This window comes from Pyrus communis, chromosome 15 (assembly GCF_963583255.1).
Source record: "Pyrus communis chromosome 15, drPyrComm1.1, whole genome shotgun sequence".
Lineage (NCBI taxonomy): Eukaryota > Viridiplantae > Streptophyta > Magnoliopsida > Rosales > Rosaceae > Pyrus > Pyrus communis.
Genome location: NC_084817.1, coordinates 17,670,417 through 17,684,944, shown reverse-complemented (window position 1 = coordinate 17,684,944; position 14,528 = coordinate 17,670,417). Strand labels below are relative to the sequence as shown.

Sequence of the window (14,528 nt, the reverse complement as noted above, 5' to 3'; positions counted from 1 at the left end):
ATGATTTGCTTTAGCATTACTTAGTATCCGCTTTATTAAAGTAATCATATGTTCAAATCTCATGAACAACTTGTTAATCTAAAAATTATGGAGAGAGATTTTGGGTGCATTTAGTGAGTACATTATTCTAGTTAACTTGACTATACTCAAATATGCATATTGAATGAGTTAATTATTTTCATTTATCATACTATTCTGGTGAATAAAATTGTTCTCTAAACCTATTTGAAATTGTGAATATCTCGTGCAAGCTAGGATTTCATATTTACATAGGAAATGATTTCGTACGACTTAATATATATTTAATAAAATGAAATCATTAAATGATATGGTATGTTGCCAATAAAATTGACGAATATGTACATATTACTTGTTACATTATGTGTTAATCGAGTCTAAAAATGTTGTAATCTTATTTCACCAACTGAAACTAATTCTTGGTGATCTCATACCGTTAATCAAACTTAGTTTGTTTTTCCAAAATATAAATATAAATGTACTTCACTACTGAGTTTGAATTTGTATTTATGCAACATATTATTTTCCAAAATACAAATACAAATTCTTCACTATTTGAATTGACCTATTTAAGAAATTATATAACATTCAATATTTTTACCTTTTAAGCATTTAAATCCATGTTAACTTTATATACCCTTTTGGAAATGAGTATGTATATGTTTTCGCTCAAATGGCAGAGAGCGCACGATGATGGCTTTTCACCAATTGAAAACTCATACCTAAACCGTGTAAGAATCATAAATGAATGCCGCGTAGTATATATAATATGCTGCATCTATTGCAATAAAAAGTAGTAAGCAAAGGCAACCAAAGATGTCTGGAAACCTATGCTCCCTAGAAGAACTTTCCTCCTCCTTCCAATTCCACAGCAAAACAAGCAACATATCATCCCCTCCAGAACACAAATGCAGCCAACCCCATGCAACCCACTTCACGTTTCAGAAGTTCAAATCCCTTGCTCACAAGTCCAAAGTGCTTTCAACCAAAACGGTGTTTTTCCACTTTGAGGAAGCACTTTTGAAGTCATCAGCTTCACTGTTTCCTTACTTCATGCTTGTGGCCTTTGAGGCTGGAGGGCTTTTCAGAGCTATTGTCTTGTTTCTCTTGAGCCCTCTAGTTTTTTTGGTTGGTGGAGAGTTAGGGCTAAATATTATGGTTTTTTTGTGCTTTTTTGGGATTAGGAAGGATAGGATGAGGGTTGGGACTGCTGTCCTGCCCAAGTTTTTTTTGGAGGATGTTGGGAATGAAGGGCTTGATGTGGTAATGAGATGTGGGAAAAAAGTGGGAGTGAGTGAGTTTCCTAGGGTGATGGTTGAAGGGGTTTTGAAAGATTATGTTGGGGTTGATGTTGTTGTTGCAAGAGAGCTCAAAGTTGTTGGTGGATACTTTGTGGGGTTGATGGAGGTAAAAAAGACTAACTGTTTGGATCCAAATGTGGTGGTTCTTTTAGAGGAGGTCAAGGAAGATTCTGAAGCCATTGGCATAATTGGTTGTCAAGATAGTTTTTTGCAGCATGGGCAACTCTTTTCTCATTGCAAGGTTGATCAATGGTCATTTTGACTCATCTCTCTCTCTATTTGAAAAGCTTTTTTGTTTTCTATATCTTCCCCTATTAACAAAACTAAGTGTAGTTTCCAAATTACTTGTAATTCAAGTGATTAAGAGCATATATTTGTACATCTGATCTCGCTCTTAATTCGAAACTTTTGGGGTTTTGTACTTTTTTTTTTTCCTTTTTAACAATACGCATGTAATTTGTAAAATGCTTATAGTTGATGTAGTTAAAGAGTTTATTTTTGCATGTCTCTATCTATTTATTTGAAAATCTTTTTGGGTTTTGTACTTTTCCCCTTTGAAGATAGTCATGTAGTTAGCAATACACTTAATTCAGGTAGTTACGAGCATTTATTTTTGCATTTGAAGAACGTGTTCAAATTCTCTTCCCCAATATCGCAAGCATCAGAACAACACCCATATGACTTTTATTTTGATTTTTCAGGAGGAGATTTACATGGTGACTGAAGCTGAGAAGCAAAACTGGAAAACCCTAGCAAGAGAAAAATACCCAAAACCCTTGATTTTTCATGATGGAAGATTGGCCTTCTTCCCAACCCCACTAGCCACCTTAGCCATGTTCATGTACTTCCCTCTAGGAATTTTCATCTGCATCATAAGATTCCTCACAGGCATGTTTCTCCCTCACAGCATTGCCTGTCCAATCTTAGCCTTCACAGGCGCAATCAACACAATTTCAAAACCCAAATCCCTGATTTCCCCAACAACTGGTTCCCAAAAACAAAGGGGAAGACTTTATGTCTGCAACCATAGAACCCTCCTAGATCCACTCTATGTTCAACTAGCCATTGACAAACCCCTCTCTGCTGTCACATACAGTTTGAGCAAAGTCAATGAGAAAATTGCCCCCATGAAAACCATCAGATTAACTAGGGATAGAGAGAGAGATGGGAAAACAATGAAGAAACTGTTGCAACAAGGAGACCTTGTGGTTTGCCCAGAAGGAACAACATGCAGAGAGCCTTATCTGTTGAGGTTCAGCCCTTTGTTTGCTGAGCTCACTGATGACATTGTTCCTGTGGCCATTGATGTGAAAGTAAACATGTTTTATGGTACATGTGCAAGTGGGTTCAAAAGTTTGGATCCAGTTTTTCACTTAATGAATCCACAACCTGTTTACACCCTCCAGCTGCTTCATAAATTGCCTGAACCAGAAACATGCAAGATTGGTGGGAAATCCAGGTTTGAAGTTGCCAATCATGTACAGAATGAGATAGGTAAGGCTGTAGGGTTTGAGTGCACCAGTCTCACAAGGAAAGATAAGTACATGGTGTTGGCTGGCAATGATGGGAGCTTGAAGAGCTCAAGGTGAATCTTTGGAGAGTAACTTACATGTCATGTGATGTTTTGGATGTTGTGGTGGCGGTGTACCAATGACATGTAAGTCATTATCAAGATGTGATCACCAGATCTAAGGCATTAATATGGTGAGAAAATATCATAATGTAATGCAAGTAAGCATCAATTAGGTATATATCAATTTGGAATTTGTTTCAAGTGATCCAGACCCACCAATAATCCAACTGATCCAGACCCATCAGTGGTCCAAGTGATCCAGAGACCCATTACTGTGGCCAATGATTTTGTAACCAGTGTGATTAGTTGACATTATCCTCTCTCCTAAATAATCATGTAATTGGGTTGTATTATATATGATAAGTTGATAAGTCCCCCTTTTTTTTTTTTTTTTAGCACAAATAACATTAAACTAACAATAACGTGGTTCAAATTTATTTTTATTATAAATTAGGAATAAATCAATTTTCTTTTAGTAGTCAATCCTATTATACACACTAGCATTTTATTCTTTACTTGTAATTTTATTTTTATTTTTGCTTAATATATATTTTTATTTTAAAGAAAAAAACTTCCCAGAGTAGTTTTGTTTTGTTTGCTTGAATTTTGTTTAAAATTCAAATGTTGTCATTTTAGCATTCTATCCCATAAACTAAATTGTTTTACTTTAAAAACTCTAATTAAGGAAGGGCATTCTTTGGTATTTTGAATAACTCACCCTTTTTTACATTCTGGCTTTATATATACAGATAACTAAATGGTATGAAAATCTCATCAAATTGTTTGCCATGCCCTTTTTTTCAAATACTGCAATGATATTCAGATGCAAGAGAATCTCCAATCCATGGGTGGTAAATGTTTACAAATAAAACCATGCCTAAATTCACATCTTGCATAGCTGGCCTCATTTTGACAAAAATTAAAAATTAAAAAAAATAAAAAAATAAAAAAGCTAACCTCATGTAAAGGACAAAAACTTAGATGGTGCGAGTATACTGTTGCGTGATATCTTGTGCCAATAAGAATATTTGGACAAAAATTTACACATCTTTGACATGGAACATCAAGATATCGGCATACCTATATCATATAAGTCTTCTCCATACAAAGAAAAGAGAGAAAAATACAACCGTTAACAATAAATTAACTTGAAATCCAATTAGGTTTAGGATAAATACCCGAACAGTTATTCTTGATTTGGTCCTTGCTGCCCAAATGTGGGTGCAACGACCACTAATACACCAGGCACAATTAAAAGGTCTACCACTTCTCCAACAAAAAACCTACTTTACACAATTTTTTTGAATTATAATCAACATAATTAGATTAAATCCAAAATTAAAACTCATCTCGGAAAATTAAATTGAAATTGAAAGAAACCCTAATTGAATTGAAGCCCTTGTTAAAAAATTAAAAATAAATAAAAAAGCCTCACTAATATTGAAATTAAACAAAACCCCTCCCTGATTTTGAAAACTTAGAGTCTCATACCTTAAATTTGAGCATCGAACCTGATAGGACCCATTCCATAGGAATGGATAAGAAAAGGAAAATGCAAGGAAAATAAGAAATAAAATAACAGTTCTTTTCATTCATGCCTTTCCCAAATGGTGAAAGGAGGCTTATATACAACCCTAGAAGAGGAGTGCCCAGATGGGAATACATCGCTATCCTTAGAACCGTTGGATGAAGCCCACTACAACATAGATAAGACAAAATACCATAAAGATATAAACCCAATAACTAGGATCCTAACAGATCCACGAAGATTGGTAATAATGGCGAGGTCCGTTTCACTTGCGTCTGGCAAGAAACAGTTGCCTGGAATTCCAACACCCAAAAACCTGGCTGCTTGATACTTGAAATCGAGTTTTTGGTTTGAGGGTTTAGATTAGGTGTGAGAGATTGTGAAATTAAATTTGTTGGTCTGAGGGTTTGAGGGTTTGAGGGGTTTTGCGGTGGCTATGAGCGAGAGAAAAAGGAAGCAAGGGTTGATGGCAGTGAAAAGGTAAACCGAATAGAGAGGAAATGATAGCGCACTATCATATAAAAGCAAGCTTCTAAAAGACGCTAAGCGATAGTCGGGCGGCAAGTTGGGGCCTAGCCGCCTAGCAAGGTTCTAAAAGACGCTAAGGCCATCTTCAACCGAGGGCTGGCCAGAGGGCTCGTTTTAGCCCTCTGGCCCTCCAAGAAATTAATATTTTAATGAACAGTACATGGTCATATTTGCCTCCATCTCCAACCGAAGGCCAAAGGGCCATAGGACTCGTTTTAGCCCTGTCACAAAAAACCGTCTCCAACCGAGGGTCAAACATAATTTATTATTTAAAAACTACAACTTAAATTCAAATCCAATGGCTAAGTGACATCAGAAAATAAAATGAAATAGAAGTTATAGGAAAAAAAATAGAATTTAAAATAAAATGAAACAAATTTTGTGAAATAGAAGTTATAGGAAAAATTTTGTAAATAAAAAAAAAAAATAAAACTGTAAATAAAAATAAAAATAAAAAAATTAAATGCAATGGCTAGCTAACGTCAGCTAGCCGTTGCATTTGAATTTTAGCTTAAGGATTAACCGATAGGAATACATTTATATTAAATAATATAAATGTATTCCTGTCGATATAACCGACAAGAATAATGATTTTTCTGGCCAGCCCTCCAGCCCTTTCAGATTCCGTGAGGCCCTCTTAGATTCCACGAGCCCTCTGGCCTAGCCCTCAGTTGGAGACGGTTTTCGAGCTATTTTCAGCCATCTGGCCCTCTGGACCCTTTGGTTAGAGATGGCTTAAGCGCTAGTTGGGCGGCGGGTTGGGGCCTAGCGCTTAGGCGGCTAGGCGGATTTAATTAAATCTATTATATATCATGTAAATAAGTGTCTGTTTATGAGATATTGGATCACAATGAAAACATGGAGAATGAGTATATAATATGTGTTCCTTTAAGTATTCAACAAGTCTTTTCCAATTTATTGAAAAAGTAAAATGTAAAATGAAGGTTATCTATTTTATGTCTAAGTGAGTCGCAACCTATGCGAGTGTCTATGAGGGTTTGGATGGGTTAGGCGGGGGCCTCAGTAGGTCTAGGCGTCCTTTCTTAATTTTCAAACGTCTAAGCATTAATCAAGGCGGTGGCCAACCGCCTGGCCTAGGCGGGGCCTAGGTACCGCTAGGCGGGGATTTTTAAAACAATATATAAAAGCAACATGTATGTCGTACCCTTTTTAGTCATTTCACTGTGCAAGTAAGAAAAAGATAGAAAAAGCTGAACCGTAAAACAGGGGTATTCTCGTCCTTTCAATGTGCTTAAGAACAGTGAAGCTACTTAACTCGGTTTTAGTGTATATAGAATTTCACATGTTCCATATTTCCTAAAGTTTTCAAATGTTTTGTCGTGACCATATTATTATTTTAGATCAGTCAAAGTATCATTTGAATTAAGTTGTGTTAGATTAGTAACACCAAGTACTCTAACTAGGCTATACTTAATATCATGCCTGTTTAGTGATGGCACCTACTTGTGAATAGGAATTGACCACGGTGGTGGATTCTTGTGTTAATATTTCGGAGTAATGCTTTGGAATTCAGGCAGAAGAAATTTTCAGAGAACCTTGATATATGTATATTACATGGCTTCAGATAGATGATTATGTGATACATGTTAATTGGTGCAATTCTACTTTTTCAATTCTATTGAGAAAAAACACGTTATCTTCTTCTTTTAACCAATCCAAGATCAAATAAAACTAGTTCACTCTTTTTAACAACCCAAACAAAACTATAAGCATGGAGCTCACGTTGCATGGGAAAATATATTGGTACAATTAAGACATGCAACACTTACATAGAGTTAACTAGCTAATCGCGTGTGCCAAATCCCTTTGTCGCCTCAATGTGGAAGCCTTCTAGTCACCGCTGCCTCCCCCTGCCTATCTCTACCAAATCTACAGGCACCTGATATTCTTGATGCTATGCCAATTTTTAATTTATAAACCCTTAATAGTTTTAAAAAAAATTAATAAATGCAATACCACCATTCCACCCCATCACCTATGTCAAATGGTGCCCAGTGAAACTATGAGACCCCGTATTTTAAAGTACATATTTATAATTATTATTTATATTTTTATTCATATATTTTTATTTTATTTTAAAGAGTTCATCAAAAACCCAATTTTATGTACAAGTCCGATATACCCATTATTCTCAGCCCATTCAAATAGATACATTTCTACCATTCTTAGTTACCTTCTTCTTGGCTCTATAATTGATGACTAGGTTGCAACGTGCCTAATTTGTATGAGAAGTGCTGACAGAGCACTCTATCGTGCATACTAATTGAAGCTATTAGTTGGACGTGTCATGCATATTAGCTTAATTAATTCAATAAATCGGGATCAAACGGGGTCGATCGTGGAAGCAAAATAATGTGGGAGAAGAGCCCTGTAGATTCGACTGCAGGCTTATTAGGCCTTGGTGAGAGCTGCAGGCCTCGGGCCGAGCGGGTTTGGGGAGCCCAGCAACCAAGGCTACTGGCTTTGGGCCAAAATTGGGACACGAGTGCAGGCCCATCGAAAGCTGGCCTTTGGGTTGGTCCGAGGAAGCCCAGCTAAAGCTGGGTTTCGGGTTTTTGGTTCGGGGTGAATCAAGCCCAGCAGCAAAAGCTGCTGCGAGCGTGTGGGCCGAAGACTGGGGCAAAGCCCAGTGAATGATAAGCTGTTGCAGGCAGGCCTGCCATGGGCAAAAGGAAGCCCAACAGCTTTGGGCTGCTGGAGTTGGGACAGGGACTTAGGACAACGGGCCAAGAAGGCTGCAGGCTTTTTTGGTTGGGCTAAGGGACTTCAGCCCCTATGAAGCTAATTAGGCCAAAGGCCTAGAGTCCAGGTAGCGCATCAAAGCCCAAAGGGCTGCTACCGTGAGGTCCAAGGTGTCAAAACGACACCGTGCCATGACGTGCTCCACATGGTTGGGGTTCAGGCCAGCGGCGGTGGTTCGACAGCTATGCCGCACAGTTCCCAATATTTTTCTTTTTTCTTTTTTCTTTTTCGACTTGTTTAGGGTTTGAAAAACCCTAACATGCTTCTAATTTATTTATATGCTTTGCCTCACAATTCCACATAGCAATATAATTGTGTAATGCATGAAACATATATATTGACAAATATATGAAACATGTACAATATATATATATATATAATATAAACATAGGGGGTTCATGCATCATGGGGAATGTTTTCATGCTTCATGGTCGTTTCAAATATCTTCCTTTATTTTAAGCGTACCTGATTGGCAGAAAACAAATAAGAGCCTTTGAATTTTGTAGAAGATAGTCTCCTCCTACGTTTCGTCAGTTCCTCAGTTTCTGGCAAGAGCATGCTGATAACGTGTTGTAGGCCTATTTAACTGAGCTATTATAAGGGAATAGAGAGGGGGAGGCCGGCGGTAGTGAGAGAGAGAAGATAGAGATTTAATTGTGAAGTGTGTGTTATATCACCTCCATTGTGCCTTTATTTATAGTAGTAGGATAGGTAAAATCCTTACCCTTTTAGGATTACAACTCTAATAGGAATTACACTACTAAAAGGAATATAAAAGATATTCCTAGATACACTAGGATTTACACAATCACATTCCTATTCCAAATAGGACTGCAACATATATCACATTAAATACTATATTATTTTTAGTCATTTAACATATTCAAAGCAATTTATATAAAAGTTTACCAAACACTAAGACAATGCTTCTTTTATTAAAAGCACTTTTAAAAAGTAAAAAGTTTACCAAACACTTAACAACTTTATTTTATAGCTGTTTAGCCCTTAGAGATGATTTGTCTACTTCAACTTCAGAGTGGCCATTTTCATCCCCATTAATATGATATGAGCACCTCACTCATCTTTTGAATATGATATACATGTGCTCCAATATTCTCGTGAATAGAGATTTATGTTTCTACTCATGTATCTCGAGTTCGAAACTTCCTCCTCCCATAAGTTATTGTAATAATTTAGTAATTACAGTCACACTGATAAAAGCCCACATACTAGGATCAATTTGAGAACAGGGGTTGTAAAAATAGCTTCGGATTTTGACAAGTTTATACTGAAAACGAAAGGGTTTTCAAGGGATTCCCAAAATGAACTCCCTATATATGAAATCTTACACTCGAAACGAAGCCCAAGTTTCTTTGAAAATCAAGAAATTCTTCACTAATATGCAGGACTCACGTATGAACTATTAGGCATGATTGGAAGAAAAAGCTACGACTAAAGAAACAAATCATAAACATAAACGGTAAAAGACATAAGACTGCATCATTGTAATTCAAGCCAAGTCAAACTACATTTTCAATGTGCCTTGCCGATCTATTCATCGGAAAATGCATCTGGTGTGTGTCTATCAAACTACAAATGGATAAAATACTGATGGTACATCTCATCACTTCTCTAATGCTATATTTTGTAAAACAGGGGAAGCTATTTAAAGTTGTTTATGGTATGCAAGAAGGGTTGAATATCGTCGTTAGCAGTTCAAACCCCAGTCATAAGGCTGGTATATCACCTTCAACTGAGAGTCGGCAAGAAATTCCAGTAAAGCTTCCGAGACAGCTGGATCGAGGTAGTTTGATGAGTGCTTCAGTACCTCTACGTCATTCTTACCAAAATCTATGCTAAACCTGAGCGTTAATGAGTATTATCAGATGAGAGGTTAATTATTCGAAAGTTTCAGAACCCCAATTGAAAGACTTGAAGCATGTCCCTATTATTTGTTAAATATAAGATAAATAAAAGACCTTTTTGCAGAACAACTTACCATTTAAGAATCTTGTTAGCTGATGCAACCTTGGAACCAAAATCGATAAAAAGACCTCCATTTCTTAAGAAATCACGGGCTGCTTCCATCAACTCTTTATCAATGTCACCAGGAGAATAGCAGCGAAGAGCAGGGCCAGATCGAGTACCGCAAACCAGCGCAAAATGAATAAGAGGTTCTGGGTAAGGAAGAGCCACCTGGTACGGAAAGGTACAAAAATGAGGCAGAATAAATTGCCAACAGAGAGAATCGGCTAAGAGTTGCCTAGCAGCAGATTGTAATTCTGGAATTTCATGACTTAAAAAGAATGTGTAGCATCAAACTCTAACTCTCAAATAGAAAACCAGACAGGCAAGTTTTATAACATTATGGCCTAAAGAAATCTGAAATGCTACGCTCCGGAATGCCAAATTTGTTTAATCATGTACACTACGTGAATACATAACCCTGTCTGTTAACAACTAAAACACACAATGACAGAAATTCACACACATGACAGATGCAGCAAAGAATAAGTGAGCCATGTCAATACTGAAGAAGAATATTATCATCTTACCAGCGAACGCTTATCTTTTGCACCAAATGGCTTCATGAGATTGTATGGCGGTCGCTGGTTTCCACGTAAAATACCATTTTGAATAGCTGAAAGTGAGTATGTGGACCCACCAACAACATAATTGAAGTCTCCAAACATCCTCTTTCGTTCTATTGCTCCGGCTGGATGACCCCATACCAATATTGCATGGATGGCCATCATATTGAAGAGATTTATAAAGAAAGCAAGTCTCTCCTCCCTCTTCATATCCTTCACTTCCACTCTTTGAAGCTCTTCTACTATTCTCATATATCTACAAAGATATTACCATTACCAATGCCTTAGATATAAGATACCAAAATACTTTTTTCCAGCTAGAAATCATTTGAGAGAAAGAGAAAAGAAAAGAGAAACCTTGCAAATTCCTCACTTCCATGGATACTTCTGTAATCAACATGCTTTCCATCCTCTGACACATAGGCCTCAAGAATTGCAAAACATAAAAACCTCAACCTTGATGCAATTTCTAGGATGGGTTTTGGCTTTACATCAATTATACCCCTTGGAATGTTCTGACATTGAGATACAATTGGATCATCATCCAAGAACCGATACAAGTGGTTCCCATCCTCAAACAGGTTTTCCCTTGTGCAACATAAAAGCATTGTTGAGAACAAACAGAAGAAAATATGTCAACAATGGAATTATATATGTGACGCAAGTTGGTTTGACATGAAAACAAAAATTGACATTGTCCACTTACAGTTCACGCATTAATCATTTAAGAAATATGTCTTCCGACCACTAACTCTAACTTTTTAACATGACAATGAATCATGGGCAGCTGAGAACTCATTTTCAAAAATCTCTTGTAAATCAAATGTAATTTGGCTTGAGTATTTTTCTTTGAACTTCTTTCCACTCAGAATTTCCAAGCAATAAAACAAAGTGAACGAGAATATAAAGACACTTCAAGGCAAACTTCGAGGGACTCACTCAAGAACATTCTGAAAAAAGAGTTTGCTTGCAAGCTTTCTCCCAAATTCAATAGCCTGCACCATAAAGAAATCGAAAGGTAAAAGGGAAAAGTCAATAACAATAAGATAAGGTAGCAATCTGTTTTGCATATATGGTAGATACAGCACACTTGATGAAATCTTTTCGTGCATATGAGATAATTTCCAAAAGAAGATTCACGGATCAAGACAACCAAATTTATAGTAAGGTTGCCCGGTAACCTCTTAAGTAAAATGTAAATATAAACTAGCCTGTTGACAGCGGGAATTGCTATGACCACTCACAAAGTTCAACTTGCTTTCCACAATTTTTAAAAAGAAAAGAAAAATAAAAAAACAAACCTCTTCCCTTTCTAGATACTGATCCTCTGATAAGAAATCCACTGCTTCTGAACCTGAAAAACAGTTTGTGAACCTGCGCATTTTATGAAAACGGTCCTTCACATCAACAAATTCTTTCATTTTCCGGGCAAGTAAAGCTAGTTCATCAATAGCTCCACTGTTGGACAAATCGTCTTCACCCGAAAGTGGCGGCAAAGGAGCTTCAGATGACGGTGCTTCACTAATCAGATATTCAATCTTCTCATCAAGTTTTCCAGACTCGTCCAAGCCCTTTAGCTCACTTAAGCCTCCAATCAGGATTTCATTGAAGAAAACCTTTGGAACAGCATAAGACCCAGCAAATTTCTCTAACTCAAGCTTTCTACTGGGATACACATCAATATTGATCTCAACATATGGGAGCTTCTTCCTGTAGAAAAATAACCTAGTCTCTTTGCAGTCCTGGCATCCTAATCTTGTGTACAGAATAATTCTTCCTTTTATGGCTATAGCTTGTGCTCGTCCTTCAGTGACTTCCTCCCTCTGTGCAGCTTTGTTTTCTGCATCACCATCTTCATCTCTTTTGCCAGAAAGGCGACGCAGAAATGTGGAGACCACAACTACACCTTTAACCTTAACAAGGTTTTTAAGTGCCACTGCCTTTTTAACTACCCCCTGGTTCTCTGAATCAAGATCTAAAGAATGAGTGGACCTACTTCTGTTGGCTGCCATCCCAGGAATCTCGTTTCCATCAAACACTGGCTCTTGCTCTTCCTCCTCACCAAGAATTTCATCTATGGTTTGATTTGTCTCCTCCTGATTTTTGGACTCCAAATCCTTGCTTTCATCCGCCTTCCTACCCAAGCTATCATGTAAACCATCTTTGTGCAATTTTTCTTGTTCTTTGTACTCCACCTTATGAGCAGAGTCCTTTTGTCCCTTATCGGAGTCTAATTCTTTGTCTTGAACATTTGATTCCAAATCCCTACTCTCATCAATCTTCCCACCTATGTCACCATGACTTGGGTTATTGTCCAAGTTTTTGCCCCCATCTTTAGACTTCACATCCCCGCTCCTGGCTGTCTTATCAATTAGTACATCTTCTCCACCATCATTGTCTAACTTGGGACCACCAGTGCTTATACTCGGAGTTTTTGTCTCCTTTGATGGTTCACCCTGATCTTTCTGAAGAGCAAGTGTATCTTTGTCCAAATCTTGAGCATCCACAAGACTTGCGATATTTTCCTTAGGTGAAGCCTCCTTCTCCATCAGACCGGGAAGAATGAATTCAAGCACTAACTCATTACAACACAGCCCTTAGTTTTTTAAATACAATGAATTAAGCAGGATCCTGCAAAAGTTTAAACAAAATTAAGAATGTCATAACTTTGAAAGCTATTAACAAAATAAAATGCAAAGCTGCTAAATGTTAGTTGATATTAATTAACTAACAATATTGCAACAAAACTATGGTTACAAACAAGTCTAGCAAGATTGTTATTGGCAAATACCAATTAAAGTTTAAACAGACATAGTAATTTAATAAAATGTCACCAAGTGAAAGCATTGTGTGTAGTTCCCAGTTGAAAACCAGTACTAATCCCTATGCAACACTAGTTTATCCATTGACCTTCATTAATAGCAACCTGGTTGACTTAGTTCCTTATTAAACGACAAAAGGAACTATTTGATTAGATGGGTAAGAGAATAAGCATGCAGGTTAAATTTTCCTTTTCTATGTAACGTACAAGTCAGAATCAAAAGTAGTTATCTTCACTGATCATGTTGCTATATATTTATTGGAAAGTCAATCCTAATCTAGCATGATAGTAACAGCATTATTTGACATGCATGCATTGATTAAGGGTCCTGCTTTACCACAAGTAAACTCAACAGCGTCAACAAGAACCCGAAATTGAGAAAATTTCCCAGAAGGTAGTCTGTAGTCACGTTTATAGTATAATTACTGCCCAATAAACAGGTCAAAATCAAAGGTATGAATAGCTTCAGTGAGAAAAAAATTACAGTACAAATTTTGCAGTCCCAGAAAAAAGTACCAATGTTAATAATAACCAACAAAATAGCATTAGGCAAATGTGAATTTTCAACTATTTTGACCAAATAAATGACTTTCCAATTTCCATCCTAATTTCATCAATTTCTCAGTAAACAAACACGCAAAAAAATATAATCAGCAGCCAATTCAACAATTAACAAACGAATTACAGAGAATCAACTAAAAATCAGCGCAAAGCGATGGAGAAACGAGAGAGAAATCTCACAGATCTGAGAGGGAGTGAGAGCGCGCGCGATTGGTTGGATTGGAGACGAACCGCTCAGAGAGAGAGAAGGGAGAGGAGAGAGAGATCTCAAAGGAGTTACAGTGAGGGGCAATAAACGTTTGGGTGAAAGTTACAGTTTTGATTTGGGGGTTTAGAGGGAGAAGAAGATTGAAATGAAACCGCGATTTTCAGAGGGAAAGGAGAGGAGCGCTGGGAGCGGGAAGTCCGTGGGCTGAAAACATGAAAGTTACACACTCGGGGTTTTGGACTTTGAATATTCTTGTGGGCTTATCGGGTTGGGAATTAATTTTTAATGAAATTCTTATTTCAAAGTCGGACTAATAATAATGTGGTTCAAATTTATTTTTGACGAGACTTGAACTTAAAATCTTTCATTTATTAAGTCAAGAAAAGAGAAATACAGCTAAACTGTAGTACTAAGTAACAAATAAATTTCATAATTGCAAAATTAATTAATTCTTCCTTTCTTTTGTCGAAATGATGTATTTTCTTAGTTTTTGATTTTATTTCCTCGAGGATTATAAAGCTTTAAACATATTTTTCTGTCTTGGTTGTTTTTTCACTAAGGCCTACTTTGATATATATATATATATATATATATATATATATATATATATATATATATATATATTTATCAAAAACT

General features: G+C 36.7%; 2 protein-coding genes across 2 annotated transcripts; one reads left to right on the top strand and one right to left on the bottom strand.

Annotated features, from left to right (window-relative positions):
* Nucleotides 1-834: 834 nt before the first annotated feature.
* On the top strand, nt 835-3,231 carry LOC137718779 (probable glycerol-3-phosphate acyltransferase 3). The gene is made up of 2 exons (XM_068458312.1): nt 835-1,560; nt 2,021-3,231. The coding sequence occupies exons 1-2, from the start codon at nt 835-837 to the stop codon at nt 2,906-2,908; spliced, it is 1,614 nt and encodes a 537-aa protein (XP_068314413.1). The 3' UTR covers nt 2,909-3,231.
* Nucleotides 3,232-9,415: 6,184 nt separating this feature from the next.
* On the bottom strand, nt 9,416-14,109 carry LOC137718097 (uncharacterized). The gene is made up of 7 exons (XM_068457607.1): nt 13,865-14,109; nt 11,604-12,933; nt 11,242-11,297; nt 10,660-10,890; nt 10,267-10,558; nt 9,711-9,907; nt 9,416-9,573 (listed from the first exon to the last, which is right to left on the bottom strand). Exons 2-7 carry the CDS (start codon nt 12,849-12,851, stop codon nt 9,420-9,422), a joined length of 2,178 nt encoding a protein of 725 aa, XP_068313708.1. The 5' UTR covers nt 12,852-12,933; nt 13,865-14,109; the 3' UTR covers nt 9,416-9,419.
* Between the last annotated feature and the right edge of the window lie 419 nt (nt 14,110-14,528).

Coding starts and splice junctions, on each gene's coding strand:
- LOC137718779 (XM_068458312.1), top strand. CDS start 835: ATGTCTGGAAACCTATGCTCCCTAGAAGAACTTTCCTCCTCCTTCCAA. Junction 1,561..2,020: donor AACTCTTTTCTCATTGCAAG/GTTGATCAATGG, acceptor TTGATTTTTCAG/GAGGAGATTTACATGGTGAC.
- LOC137718097 (XM_068457607.1), bottom strand. CDS start 12,851: ATGGAGAAGGAGGCTTCACCTAAGGAAAATATCGCAAGTCTTGTGGAT. Junction 11,298..11,603: donor AGTATCTAGAAAGGGAAGAG/GTTTGTTTTTTT, acceptor TTTATGGTGCAG/GCTATTGAATTTGGGAGAAA. Junction 10,891..11,241: donor TTTTTTCAGAATGTTCTTGA/GTGAGTCCCTCG, acceptor ATGTTGCACAAG/GGAAAACCTGTTTGAGGATG.